Here is a 16,023-nt window from a genome sequence, read left to right on the forward strand (position 1 = left end):
TGACACACCACTTTGGCCTTGAATTCCTCTAGACGGGCAGCCTTGGGGTGGCCCCCCTTGGGTCAGTCGGCTGGTCCACTCAGGCTAGGGTCAACCAAATACTAGTGTTGGATGTTTTCAACAGATGTTGTGGACATTATATCTGATGCTGGCATTTGGGTATAGTGCTCACGAAACCCTGGCGTTGCTGCAGTGTCCTTGTTTCACATTGTAGTGCGTCCTCTTGTTGGGCTTCATGGTGGGTGGGGTCAGTGAGCACTGAAATTTCCCTTTCTTTATTATGGATACTCCAATTAAAAATCTTAATAAAATAAATAAAATTGTAAAAAAACAGTCTAGGTAAACGACCATGTCTTGAAGACTCTAAACAGCAATCCTCGCCATCCATATCACCTGTTGTATCTCATTTTCTTATATTGCACTCACTTTCAGAAACACCTTTAGGGCAAATGTGTCCCGTTTACATTCAGAAGGGACCAGAGGGACTTGCTGGCTCTCCAAAGTCAGTAAAAAAGCTTTGATCTAATGACATATTGGTGAAAACATCCACATCTCAATACAGTGAACTCCTGTTGCATTCAAAGGCTATTGGGGATATACCTATAGAGGTTACACCTCATGCTACTTTAAATTCATCAAGAGTATTTATTTTTGAGAAGGATTTGAAGAGCATCCCAGAGTCTGAGACTCTCGCTGTTTTCTCCACCCAAGGAGTTTCTGCAGTGAGGTGTATATCCATTCGCAAAGATGGAATTATGGCGCCAGCTAATGTCTTCATTCTCACATTTACATCACCACGTCCGCCTGCTATCACCAAGGCAAGTTATCTTAATTGCAGAGTACAGCCATACATTCCAAACCCTCCTATGTTTCCAGTGCCAGCAGTTCAGTTGCTCAAAAACATCATGTCATGGTTTCTTGATGTGCCCGTTGCAGTGGCAAGGACCATAATGCCTACGAGTGTAAAACGGACCCTCATTGCATCAATTGTAATGGCTCTCATCCATCCTACTTTCATTCTTGCCATAAATGGTTGGAAGAAAAAGAGGTGATGCTTTTGAAAATGATTCATAACATTACTTATCCTGAGGCTCAAAAATTGCTCTCTGATCACAACCTTTCTCTTTTCAATACTGGTTCTGCTACTTATTTTCATGTGCCTAGTTAGTCCTTTACTACTGTTGATCTCTTAGTTTGCTCCCCTTCATTATTTTCCCATTTTTCATGGAGGGTTGACAATAATCCATGAGGCAGTGATTATTTTCCTAAACTCTTGAGAGAGACTGACCGTGGTTGATGCCACCCGACCCACGTGCCCCGGTAAAAGCTGGATCTAGCAAAGTAGCCCTCTTTCACTGCTCTCGCAGAACTTGATCCTGCCATTGTCTGTAAGCCAACAATAAATGACTGTGTGGCAGCAGTAACTGACTGTATTATACAAGCAGCTGCTCAATGTATTCCTAAAACCTCGACACATTTTCCACTATATCCTCGTCCATGGTGGAATCCCGCCTTCCACATGGCATGAAAGGCTTAAAAACAAGCCTGGGATACTTTCCGTAGATATCCCACACTCTCGAACTGCATCACTTTCCAGCAGGCCCATGCATATGATCGATGGGTAAGACATCAAAGCCAGAATTAATCTTGGATTAAGTTCACAACCAGCATATCCTCTACCACCAGTTCCAAAGTCATTTGGGACAAGATTCAAAAGGTCAGTGGGCAATATCACTCTGTCCCCCTCTCGATCTTGCTTTCTGATGGCCAGGAAGTAACTGATACCCAGAGCATTGCCAATACTCTAGGTGAAAGCTATTGCTAGGTATCTAGCACTTCTGCCTCTTCCACCTTCGTATCCATCAAGACTTGTGTAGAGCAATCACCTCTTTCCTTTCAAACTGATTGTCTCTATGACTGTAATCATCCCTCTACACTGGTGGATCTCAAACTGGCCTTTCTTCATTCTGGCAGTACATTGGTCGGACCTGATGATACACACTATGATATGCTGCACCATCTATCTCCTGCTTCTCTTGCTATTCTTCTGGCTGTTTTAAACTGGATTTGGCAGTAAAATGTTTTACCTGATGCCTGCCGATTGTCCTACCTCTCTCTAAGCCTGAGAAGGATCCCAAGATTCTTTCAAACTACTGTCCAATTTCTTTGAGCTGTCTCTGTAAGACCTTAGAGAGGATGGTTAATGCTCATCTTTTTGGTTCCTCAAATCAAACAACCTCCTCTCGCCCACCCAGTGTGGGTTCTGACGATGGTGTTTCTCCATGGACCACCTGATTTGACTTGAAACATCAATCAGAGAGGCCTTTCTCAAATGACAACATCTTGTATCAATATTCTTTGACATTGAGAAGGCTTATGATACAACATGGAGGTATGGCATATTGCAAGATTCTGAGTTCATGTGGGTTCGACACTTTCCCGTTCTTTTCTACAGGAACTTGGAGTCCCTCAGGGCTGTGTTCTGAGTGTCACACCTTTCAGTATAAAAATTAATGCCATCACTGAACAACCCCCTCTCACTGTCGCAAATGGGCTCTATGTCGACGACTTTCACATCTCATGTCAGTTGTCGAACATGAGGCATATTGAGTAGCAGCTACAGACTGTTTTTAATCGTTTACTGAAGTGGACCACAACAAATGGCTTTAACTTCTCTCTCTCTCTCTAAAACTGTTTGCATGCACTTTTGCCACCAAAAGGGTGTTCACCCTGATCGTGAAGCCCATATTGGTGAAGTTGTGCTGCCTGTGATCCCTGAAACAAAGTTCTTGGGGCTTATCTTTGACTGTAAGATGACCTTTATACCACACATCAAGCAGCTACAGGTCAAATGTGCAAGAGCACTGAACATCCTTCGTGTCCTCTCTCCCACCACTTGGAATGCAGATTATCTGGAACTGATGCACCAGTGTGTTGTTTATGTAACACTCAGATAACAATAAGCCACATTTTACTTTTTTGTCGTTACGACTCTCAACGACGGCACCATTTTAAACATGTTCTGTCCCAAGGTGTGTCCATAATGTTAGACAGTGTTATTGGTGATGCTGACACTATCCATCTTGGTAATGTTTTTAGTTTATTAAAGGCTATTTATCTTTTTATTGCCATTTAAGTTTTTTTTAATTTATACATTATGCCTTATTAATGTGGCTCCCTTTTAAAAATTGGGGTTTATCTAGTTTGATTAGAAATTAGAAACTGGCCGTAACATTAAGTAACTTGAAACCAAGATTGGAAAGGCCAACTTCAGGTGACTGATGGTGGTTTTTGTACTTACCTGTTAGTCTTCCTTGTGAGTTATGATTATAACAGTCACGCTACAGAAAGTTCTTTACAACTTGAATCATTGCAGTTTTTCTCTTGGCATTGTGGACTATATATAAACATTGGTTTTAATACTATTTGTTTTTTTTTAACTTTGTTTTATTTTGCCTTAATTTCCTTTCGTGAATTTTACTGAATTTATTTTTACCTTGTTACCAGACGTTTGGCACAGATAGCCTAGCTGCTTTGTGCCATAAAACACTAAATCAAGCAACTAACCAAAGTATACTGCCCACCAAGGAAAATAATTGATGAACATTTAAATCATGTTAAGAGCCACTTACCAATAAAATATGGGAAATCTTCATTTTTATTCTTTGAGTTATGTTTTGAAATGTGAATGATAGTGTGACTAATTTTTAACAGTTAATGTAAAATATTCTGTTTGTAAATTAAAATATGGCAGCAAAATTTCCCATGATTGTTCTCCTGTCATTTTAGAAGTGAATTTTGAGATTTGCATACATTCACAGTTTTTCAAATGGTGGCTTGACAAATACTTGAACGGATACCATAGTTCACAATATGTATAAGATCGATGTTGATAATTTAATTCATGCTAATATATTATATTTCAGCTTTAAGTAATGCAGGACAAAACCATTTATTATTTTAGTGCAACTTGAAACACTGGTGAGCACCTTTTAGTTGTCAACTGCACACCTGCATTTTAAATTTCAGAATATAAATCAAAACAGTAATTCTGACAGTTTAAACATTTAAGCTTAATAATACTTGAGAATTATTTTATGATTTTTAACAATTATTTGATGTCATTTGCAAAGAAAAAATTATTTCATTTTTGCACAGCTCAAAAAAGTCTTGTCTTCAAATAATATATTTATAAAGAATAGGTTTTTGTTTTAAAAAATTATATATATATAATCTTGAGACTATAGTTATGTAGGTCTTGTTTCTCCCATTATTGTCTTCTCTGTTAGTAGTTCTCTAGTGGATGAACAGTAAGTTTACAAATTTTCAATGCAAACACTCAGGGTTTGATTCTCTTTGGTAGACACAGCAGCTGGCCTACTGTGGTATTTCACTTGGTTTTATTGAAAGCTCTTTTTCCCACCATTTTATGATGTCACAGTATATAATCTGAACAACTACAGCTGAGGTTTAACTTTGAAAATAGATTCAGAAAAATATTTAAATTTGTAGAGTAAATGAGGTTCTATAAAAAGCAATTTATACATAATACTGATTAATAACCTAACATATAACTGCAAAGCCCCCTAGAATCCCATACCCATTTACACTCTTGTCTTTGAGACATAATCAGTAACAGTCAGTTGCAAACTGTCTTTGTTAACCTGAAGATGATCTAAGAAGGTTGAAATGTTGTTCTATACTTTAAAGTTTTAATACCCATACCAGTCGTCTTGAGAATACATTTTTATTTCAAGTGGGTTTCTTATCAATACAAATTCAGAATTTTGTAGGAAAGTGTTTAGATTTTGTTCTTGCAGAAAAGAACAATAAAATGTAGTGCAAGGTGTATAAGATTTTGGGACAAACCAAAGATCTAGGAAATTTTTGTAATTTCTTTCGTTTTCATTCCTGAAAATTTGTTAAATTTGTTGAAAATCTCTTCTAAGACATCAGTTAGTCTCCATCAGGTTTATAGATACAATAGGTAATAGAAAAATATTCCAGTGACTCAAATCTTTATTTATTGAATGTTATTTCTAAGTTTATCATATTCAAACAGTGCACATAAATAAAATTAACTATATTTCATAGATATAAATTAATCTCATCAACAAATATTGTTAAACATTTTATCCTCACCTGACAACATTTCTAAAAACCAGATACTAGGTCAACAGTATATTTTGTTACTTTATATGGTGTTTGTCATGATTTGTGAATATTGCTATTAACAAAATAAAGTATAAAAAGAACATGTTGATTAATATCCATCTCACTGAAAATTAACTATGTATGAAAAATGACTTTCTAACCAATGTAAAAAATTAAATTTGATGTATTGCATAATGACATAATCACACAGCAGAAACTTCCACCAGTAGGTGTGCAACACTCATCCATGTACAGTGATTCCCTCTACATTCATGCTTTGTGAATTCTCATTCTTTTCCTTGCCACTTTCATGAATACACATGTTTTGAGTCTGCTGTCATTTACAAATTTTTTTCAATTTTCAAGTTCTTGAGTTTTAATGTACTCAGTATGAATTCACTTTTTAATGTGAACCCTGCTACTAATATGAGTAAAGAAATTCTTTACCCTGAACAAAATATCAATAAATCGAAGGGAAGATATATGTACGAGATGTAACAATCGTTATTTAATGTGTAGTTGGGTCCATGATGTAGACAGGACCCTCTGTTTCACTCCTTTCAATGTGCATTTCCCTTGTTTTAAAGCTGAAGTCAAAGAAGATGAGATGTTGAGCATCTTTTCTCACTTCCAGGTTTTTGCTTTGGCAATATCATTTTCTGCTAAAGAACACTCAATCTTCCTTGAAGTTTCATAGCCTTATTTCTCATAGTACATTCACTTTCTCTCCCATATACTTTGATTCTTTCTGTTCTTATTACATGACTATTCCCCTTGTAAATTATTTGTTTTCCCTCATCCAGTTATTTCTATACATGGCATCCTTTCTAGACCAACTTTGTTGTTGCAACCATATATACTGAGTCCCCCTCACAGACTGATTCTTATGTTCTTGCATATGATCACTCTAACTTCCCATTCCTTGACATTCAGTCTTTGGAATCACTCGTGCTAGCTTGGGAGAGAGAATTCATTATTTGCTGTTTCTCTGTCTTGTGCATAATTTTCCCAACTTTCATCCTTTCTCTCTACTACCCCCTAAGTACCCTCTTCCTCTCACCTTATGACAGAAATGTTTCACTGTTCCCCTTAGAACATTTCTGTGGACTCATAACTGCTTCTTTTCTCTACAGTAGCCCATTCCACCTCTGCCTTTTTCTTTTTTCATTTAATACCCTTGTTATTGGGACCATTTAGAAAGGGATACCCTATTTTTTCAAGTCCATCTTATTTCCTTTAGAACCTTTAATTTGCCACTTTCTTCATCTGGAGGTTTTTAGTGGCCTTCCTGATTCCGTAAAATCACAAGTTGAAGCTGCCCAACATAAATTTTTCCTTAACCTTGCCCCTTCACTCTGGCCTTTCTCCTGCACTTCATTTTGTTCCTGTATCCATATCTTCCACCTCTTCCTGTCCTACTTTCCTCTGGCATCTCACCTGCTAACTTAATTGCCAATAAACACTTGGTTGATTCAGGAGCTGTGGGAGTCCTATCTGTCTTGGTTTTCAGTTCTTTGAGCACACATGTCAATAAATGAATTGTACAAGCAGTTTCTCTTCATTCTTCTTTCTCCTTTTCCTCCTTTTCTCTTCTTCTCCAACTTGCTGCCTTTCCATATCCATCAAATCCTGCTTAACTTCAATGGCTAGAGAGGCCAGTGTTGGATTTATTGGAGAAACAATCCATTGAAGAGTGTTCATGATCTCTCTCTGGATTGTTTCTTCCATATCTGGTACTGGTGTTCAATTATCAACTTTTTCTCCGTCTTTTTTGTCGTCCCACATTTTGGATGAAAAATGTTTATTCTTACTCTGTTGGTCTTTCCAGCCTGCCTGGCCCTCAGTGGTACAACATTATGTCTGCAGATGTCCAACACTAGAAACTGGGTTTCAACACCCTTGGTGGGCAGAGCACGGAGTCTTGTGTAGCTTTGTACTTCATTACAAACCAGCATGTCTTTTAGATGATCAATAGACACAAACTTCCCATGGGCAAATCAGAAAAAATATTGTGAAAATAAAGAAAACAGGATGCAAGGAAAAGCATTTTCCAGTTCCATGTTCTTCTATTTTGAATAGCACAGACACCTTATTTTTCTAATTGCATAATGCATACCTTAATATCATTGTGGCCTGTCTTAGGTTCCATTTCTCAGTGGACAACTGGCTTCTCTTTACATATTCCCAGTTGGAATCTTCCAAATAAACTTCCTTTTTACTTCATGAAACTGCTTATTCAGGGTGGTGGTCTGTCGAAATTTCCAAATCTCTACTTACCCCAAACCCCACTGTCTTATTCACCTTGGGATTTTCTTCAAGTATCACCTCAGCCATGCCCAACATCCTCCAATTCACTTATTTGATCTTAAGCATCTGGCCACCAAGTATGTGCATCATTTTCACATTCTGAGCAAGAGATTATCTCTTTTTGGGGACCAAGGCTTCTTCAGAACTACCCAATACACTTGGCCATGCACACATGCATCCTTTACAGTAGGAGCTGTAAGATGAATAGAACCTTTCCAGGAATCCACTTTCATGAGCACTTCTCCTTTCCTACTAGAGAATCCTGCTTGATGGCTAGATAACTTCAACACCACCTAGAGTGTTCCTTTTCTTTATATTAAATGATGCTTGCATCTCTTCACATATACTTCTTTCTTTGAATGGGTAGTACCCTTCAATAAGCACCTTATCTAGGTTTCTCAATCCTGGAAAAGTGTTTGCCACATACCAATACCCAAAAGTTGCTCCCTTTCAGGTTGTTCTTATTTTCTTCCCTTTATGTGGATTATTTGGTGATGATTCACTCGGGCAAGTCCAAAGTTTTGTCATCTCAACTTTCAAGGAGGCACCTGATCCAGAATTCTCTGTTTATGGATAGAATCTCCTATTTTATACCCATTCCAATTGGGTGAGTGTAATAGTGTGATGTTTCAGACACAGTGAACTTCATCAAAGACCATCTTATTTTCAGTGAGGCTGCATCCTTTCCGTGAGATGGGCCCCTTGATCCTCCAAGAATAAAAATCACAATGAAATGTTTCAAAGCTAAGAATTCCTATAAATATTATATATAAACATATGTTTTATACTGCAAAAGCTAAAGAATTCATTGAGTCTGTCTCCAGTTTTGAACCACTTCATCCAGGAATTTGTTTTTGCAATGTAAACAACAAATTACACATCAGGTGCATCAAATTGACACATCTGATTTTACAGGTAACCTTGCATACATCTGAAAATTAATGCATAGATATCTATAACCTCCACTGTATGGTTCCAATAACTGTGAGACATCATTTGAAACTTTCTGTTCAAGCTCTATACAGTACAATAACCTAAAATGGTTCTAATATATATATTTCAAAGACTGTCTTATCATTATTAAAACTACACAGAAAAAATTTCTACTCAAGTCAGAAAGTAAGTCATAAGTGAAAAAAATAATTGTTTTTCATATTGCAACACATATGCTTGCAAAAATAAAATTTTACAATTTAACAAAAAATTAATTGGAAAAGTTTTAATGTACATGCTGTTGTCGCTTGAAAATTATGGATAAAATTTTGAAATAACTTGTATGGTGGGTCTTTAATGTAAGGAATATTTTTGTTATTGTTGTCTAAAACACAAATACTTTACAGTGCCATTCTGGAATCCTAGGAGGTGGTCACTATGTATCCTATGCCTGTAACCCAAACAATCATTGGTATTGTTACAATGACAGCAGCTGTAAGGTGAGTTAATAGTATTTCTGTTGTTAGTGTATTTCATAATTTAAAACACACAAAACAGCATCTGTAGTTGGTGGTGTTAATAGCAATTGTAAAGTGAGTTAGTACTTCTGTTTTTAATTATTAAAATTGGTGTAATATTGTCTCAGTTAATTTACACAAAAATCAAAATGTATGGATGGTATTGTGACAATGATAATAGCTATAAAGGGAGTGTGTGTGTGTGTGTATATTCATCATAGTACTGTTGTTCCTAATAAAGAAAAACAATTGTTGCTATATGTCAACAGCAGCCATTTTAAAGGTGAGTTAGTACTTATGTTATTAATGATATAAATAGCTTATACATTGTCTTAAGACTTTTTCAGAATCAAGTCAACACTAGTGATACCTGTTGTTAGAATGATAGCATTGTTTAATTCAAAACACTTTTTATAACAAGCAGGCTATCTAAATAACCAGAAATTTGAGCTCATCAAACTCAACGTGCATGACTTGGATAAAATAAAAATTAAATAATAAATAAATTAAAAAAAAAAACTTCCAATATTTCTTCACAGGAGGTGACACTTGACCAAATTGATATCAACTCTGCATATATACTTTTCTATGAACGTGAGGGTATTGATTACAACAGCTACCTCCCAAATGTTGAGGGCATGCTACCAGATACAAAGGACATTGATGATGAGTTTGAAAGTGATTTTCGAAAAATATGTTGTCTCCAGTGATATCTCATTTTTATCCTTTTGTTGTTGTATTGCCTTTGCTTCAAAGTAATCAATGTTGCAAGCCTGTGTGTGTGTTGTAAAGTGTTTCCCATGATTCAAGTTCTATGTCAAAGTGACCTTAAGAGGATAGTCAGTCTACATTGTTTGGCCTGTGATCACTTGCTTTATATACCTTAGTGACGTCATGGCTTTTGTACAGTGTGATTTTCTAAACCCATTGCTTACTCAAAATTAATAACTGGTAATTATATATAAGACATCCAATTTTTCTTCATTTTCAACATTGGTAATTATCTGATGAGAAGCATTTTTTAAACATTTGGGATATGTTACAATCACTCAATTGAATGATTTATATTTATGTTATGAATACTAATTCTTTTTTTTTTCCAAATGACTAATATGTTGAACATTTTAAATTTTGTGGATAAGCTTGAGCATTTTGTTATAGAATGTCAATTTTCTTTTCTTCAAACTTACATAGGATCCTTTTTATTGTTCTAGAATACACAACCACGTTTTTAGTTCAGATTCAGCACCTTGCCTTGCTTGTATCTGCTTCTTAAACAAGTAACTGTACTATTAATTTGTGGAAGTTATAGCTGTTTATGTATATAATTTTATAATACTGAAAACTGATAATTATCGTATAAACACTTTTGTTACAAATAATAATATTGTTCCTGTTGTGTACCATGTACATTTATTAGAAAGAAAAATACTTTTTATTGACTTTGCTAGTTATTTTTGTACATTGTTTCTTATTTGCTCAAAAATCTTATATAGCAGATACCTTGCCAGTGTTTACATTAACGTTATGGTCACAAGAATTGCTTCACAGCTAGAGTTGACACATTTGTAAACTTTAGTTTAAGTAGTTACTTTAACTCCTTAATATCCATTTTCAGTACAGTTATTGTTCTAGATTTAGCATCTCAGTCAACCATCAAGTAGAATTTGTGCATGTGATATTTTTATCAACAATCTTTCTTAAGAATATGAATATCAGGAAAGAAAATAAGTTAAAAATGCTCCATTAAGTTTTTGTAATAATGAAAATGTTTTTAAAATCATTTTATTTGACCTTGTAGTCATAGCAAACTTGAAGTTTGTAAATATTGATGTACCTTGTAAATAAGATGAGATATTTATAAAAGGCTAAATACAAGTTTGAATGTCAATTTATTCTTTTTGACATAAGACTGGAGCAGACAGTGCTTAAAAAGACATAAATAGTATCATATGAAAACTCGTATTTAGTATGGTATTTGAACCTGGTCATTTTTACTAAATCATTACAGGTTTAAGTCAAATGAATAAGGTATTGTGTGCATCAGCAAAAGGCAGTATGTAATAATCAAAGATGTATGTCATATTATAGAATAAATGTTTTTTTTTTTTTTAGAAGAAGGATATCAAGTATTTATAAAATCCAAATATTTTAAAGTTTATATTTACTTTTAAATTTGGAAACACCTTCAATAACCTAATAAAATAAGTGTAGTAACATTTGTTTTACAATTTGATAAGCCACTTCATTCATTCCATTATTTCTAATATATGAATTGTGAACACAGTTGTTGAATACTGAGGTCAAAGGAGACTGAAGAAGCTTGAAATAATGGTTAGAGTAAGTTTTATTCAATACATGTCAATACAGCTTTGTCAGTTGTACATGGAATTAATCATGGCTCAAGATCTCTTTTCACAAAAAACAAAAAAAAACAAGGTGCTTCATGAGTAATAATGTAAGTATATGCTGCTTTCTATTTCTGATCTATAAATTATTAAAATCCAGATATCAAAGGTCTGAAATGGCTGTAGTTTTGGTTGAGACTGTTACAATCTTTGTACATGTTGTTTATCCATTCATTGCAAAAACACTTTGTTGTCGTTATTAACCAATGAGCTTAAAATTAGTTTTCAAGCCAGAAAACTATTTCACAAACACTTTAATAAAATATTTGAACTAAAGAAAATTCTATATGATTATGATAATTCTGCATTAACCCAATAATGATGACGTTTTCCAGATGTTATGTAATGCTTTAAATTTCTTTCCAGTAATAAAACCAGTGAATAACATTAATACTTGACAAGAACTTTCATAAAAGTATGTGGTTTGAGAAAAATAAAATATTAATATTTTCTAGTATTTCAACCAAACATATTTTTTAATATTCTAATGTCAAATTGATTTGATGTTAGAATATTGGTTTTTATCTTAGTTTTCACATTTCACTTGCATAACCTCTAGAACCTCCTAAATGAATACCAAATGTTTTTTAAGGTAAATATTTATATTTCTTTACCATATCACTAACTCCAGATATTATCATCAGTGTTCAATGCAATGAAGTGTTTAAAATCAAGAAATATGTACTATTTAGCTATTCATTGAATAAATATACTTGGGTTTTATGCATAACTGCATATCTTTACCTTTCCACATACAGTTTACTTTCAATGTTGTATTTTCCTTTTTTAACCTTTACAATTTATTATTTATGTCAACACATGTCAGTAGGTACACAAGGGTGATAGAACAGTATGAAAGTTCAGTCACTGGAAACATCTATTTGTAATATAAGCCTTGCAGAGTGAGAGAATGCTTTATTTTATAAAAGTTATAAACCTTTTAAATATGAATTTTAAAACACAAACAGTGCATAATTAACTAAAATATAAAAAGTAAAACCTGAATACACTTCAACTCTCTAACTATAACATATTTAAGTAAGAAACAACTAAAGTGATATTGTGAACAAAGCATCCAACATCTACCCACGGACAACAGCTTGGTGCCAGTTTAAAAATAACCACTGTAGAATTATAGTGTACAATGAGCTCTTTCTAATTACAAGTTACATGTACTTTCAAGATGTACATGTTTAGTCAAGGTCACCATGAAGGTGGGCATGGCACCTGTCACAAGTTAAATATCATTTGTTGTTTCATCTACATTCACTGAAAATACTTTGAAACATGTGTTAGAAAATCAATTAAACTTCATTCTTGTGTATGTTACTTGTACATCACCACCCCTTATGCTTCAAGCTATTTTGTCAAATTTTGACATTTACTTATAGCTCGAGTCATGACACAAAAGTGAGAGACTTCATTATAGTTTGTTTCTTTTGAAATAAGCAACGATAAACTAAAACTTTCAACTATAACATATTTGATAAGGGTTATATCATTAAAATACACTGATAGTAAAGTGGTTTAATTAAATTTTGTATATAATTCAGTGGCATGCACAGAGTTTTAAAAATGGCATCATTGTTTTTGGGTTAATATGATACTAGTTCTGGCAATTAACTATCTATTTGAGAATTATTAGAAATGTTCCACACTTCTTTACAGCATCATTAGCCACATTCATTATGGCTATACTTCTAACACATGATTAATACATTCTAGTGTTATAAATTTTGTTTCATTCTACTTAACTGTTTGTTAAACACATGTAATAATTGTGAGCACACTGGTTCACACGACTGAAATTTTACTTATGTGGACTGTTGATGAGAACACATATGGCAATATGGATTGTATAGTAGTCTTATGAACCAATGCATTTACAATATGAACTGTGGTGTTATGGACTACTGCATGTATGACCATATGTAAAGTATATTTTTAGTCTTATGGACCACTTTCTTATCATGTGTACTGTATAGTAGTCTTGCAGACCAATGCCTGTATGACTAAAATTGTAGTGGTCTTGTGAACTGGGTAATGTCCAGTGATGTAGATTTGTGAAGTCTTGTGGACCAGTGCATGACCATGTGGATTGTATAACAATTCCCACCAAAAAAAACTATTAAAGTACTTTTTTGTTAAATTTAAGTCATGGTTTACAGTTTATTTTAATGACAAACAGGTTGAAACTTATTAATAGTAGATAAGTTATTATTTTGTCAAAATGACTTGAATGTTTAATCAGTTTTATATAGAAATATTCAGTAACACTTCTAATTTTTTTCTCTTCCTTCCATAATAACAGTAGTAAATGTTTACTGAAAGATTTCTTGTGAATTATGATGATTTGAAACCATCAAGGAATAATTTAGTGCCAAATTTTGATCAGCTGTGTAATTAGTGTCCAGTAGATGTTGTATACAACAGGTTTGTGGAATTTACCTTCAATAGCTTTGAATAGTGTAAACTTTAATTCTCAAAGTAATTTGTGATTTTTATATTAGTTTCCATTCTAGTCTTAATTAATCCATCATTAGCAAGATTCCAAAACTCAGACTTGTTACTTTTGCAAAATAGCAATTACTATGATTCTAGTTTTAAACCATATATATTTAACTTCTGACTCATATCTTTTAAGATAAGTAATACTTAATTATATAATATCCCTATCATACTTTATTTTATATATTATCACTGATTTTATCACCAGGTGTAGTTTGTTGGAACTAAATGATATTCACACATTTAATTTTGTAATCTTGCAGATAGAACAGTAGAGGAAACAACAGATTTAATATGTTCTACTTTTTTGCTGCCTAACTGTTGTGGAAGACAAAGTCCCAACCACTCTACATGTATTTAATTCTTTATTAATAATGCATGATTAAAGATTTAGTGAATTTTGTCAAGACATTCCGATAAAAATAACTGACAAACTCACATACACAAACTATAAACTTTCATGGTGTGTTTTCTTATAGCAAAGCCACATTGGGCTATCTCATGAGCCCCTGATTTTAGTGTTGTAAGTCAGTAGACTTACTGCTGTACTAGCAGGGGGGGCAACTTTCAGTTTACAAATTTGTAGGTATGTCAAAATATGAGAACAACAAAACTTCTAACGAAGTTTCACATATGTGCAAAAATCATGGTTGTACTTGTCAGCTTAAAGTAAAACATGCAAACTTGGATTACCACATTCATTTCCAGTTTGTAGGAGATCCCATCACCATAGTTTAGAAGTTGTAAATAATGTGAAAACTCTTCCATATTAACATGATACCCAGAAATGTGCTTGGTGTAGCCTTCAACTGCTCCAAGGGGTAAATCAGAACAGCATTCTTCATCTTAACATCAACAAAATGACCAAACCACTCTTTCTTTCAAAGTTTTAGAGTTCAGAGAAATGATCTTTGCTGTGGCTTGTCTAGAGGATTCAGAGAGAGAAAACTTTCATTTTTACCAGATTTATACATTTATTCCACCAAAGTATTTTTTTCCTAGTAAGGTGAAAACGACAATTGTAATCACTCTTAATTAACTAAATCTGTTTCATTGTTTATGGTTAATGAAAAATTTTAAAGGTAGGTAATTTCCAAAAATTAGTTGCTAATGTTTTCACTTGTAAGTGAATTTTAATATTGTATGAACTTAGTTTTCTGTTTAATCTTCATAATGAAACTTCAAGATATTTCCAAGAATTTTAGCCTGTTTTTGGTTTCAGTTCTCCTTTTCTAAGTAGTTGGCTCAGTATAATATGCTGTCACAATGAGATGTATACATAGTATAAAAATATTTTAAGAGTTTTTTTTTTTTTTAACAGAATTTTCTTTGAAGTTTATACTTTATTTTTTAAATATTGTTTAGTACAGGAGTAGTACTGTACACCTTAGGTTATGAGAAAATATTAGTGTATCATCCCTAGGGTTTTTACCATGCCACAAAAAATGCTTCTCTTCTACCTGCAGTTGTTTATATGACTCCAGGAGACACAATAGTTGTTCATTGTTTTTCATAAGTCTGTACATATAATAAGAGTGATGCTATATCACTGTTGCCCCTTTCCACCTGTTGCCCTGCTGTGATTGTAAAGATTTTAAATAGAAATGTTTTTATGGTTCTTATATCAGATGAAGTAGTAATCATGTAATTTGTGATGATTTATAAGTAAAGATGATTTCTAATATCTTGAACTTTGAGTGCATCCACTGTGGAAGTACCCTCTGTTCGTAGTGGATTGTAAGTTTTTTTTTGTAAATATTTGTTAAATCTAGCACAAAAGTAAAGTATATTTGTGAAAAATTGTCTAATGTTTATGTATTGATTTTTAACTTTAAATAATTCATTACTGTACCTTACTGAAGTATTATTAAAAGTAATACTAAAGTTCATTGTGAATATCTTAAGTGTATTAAAATTATTTCTGAATCATGAAAAACTTTTCAAATATTAGTAATACAACAACAAAATTAACTTGTCTTAAATGAGTTTACACTACTAGATGAAAAAGATGTGCACTCTAATATTCCTCACATTTAAAGGAATGATGCTCATGGATTACTACACTAACTTCATAAATAGATTACTGTAATTCCAAATTTACAGTATTTGTTTTCACACAACCAGGCAAGCTTATAGTAAAGACATTTGTGAAATGAAATCAATCTACCCCATCGTCTTCATACAAAAATATACTT

The 16,023-nt window shown here is 33.5% G+C and overlaps 1 protein-coding gene across 3 annotated transcripts in view; it reads left to right on the plus strand.

Moving 5' to 3' along the window:
• Usp32 (Ubiquitin specific protease 32) overlaps positions 1 to 15,724 on the plus strand; it is a 143,037-nt gene extending 127,313 nt beyond the window's left edge. For all 3 annotated transcript variants that reach the window (XM_076511455.1, XM_076511456.1, XM_076511457.1), the window contains 2 exons: positions 8,802 to 8,894; positions 9,452 to 15,724. In XM_076511455.1, coding sequence (XP_076367570.1) covers positions 8,802 to 8,894; positions 9,452 to 9,622 — 264 coding nt within the window. In that variant the 3' untranslated portion in view covers positions 9,623 to 15,724. The remainder of the gene's footprint in view (positions 1 to 8,801; positions 8,895 to 9,451) is intronic.
• The last annotated feature ends 299 nt before the right edge of the window (positions 15,725 to 16,023 follow it).

The sequence above is a fragment of the Tachypleus tridentatus genome, chromosome 7 (assembly GCF_004210375.1).
Source record: "Tachypleus tridentatus isolate NWPU-2018 chromosome 7, ASM421037v1, whole genome shotgun sequence".
Taxonomy (NCBI): Eukaryota; Metazoa; Arthropoda; class Merostomata; order Xiphosura; family Limulidae; genus Tachypleus; species Tachypleus tridentatus.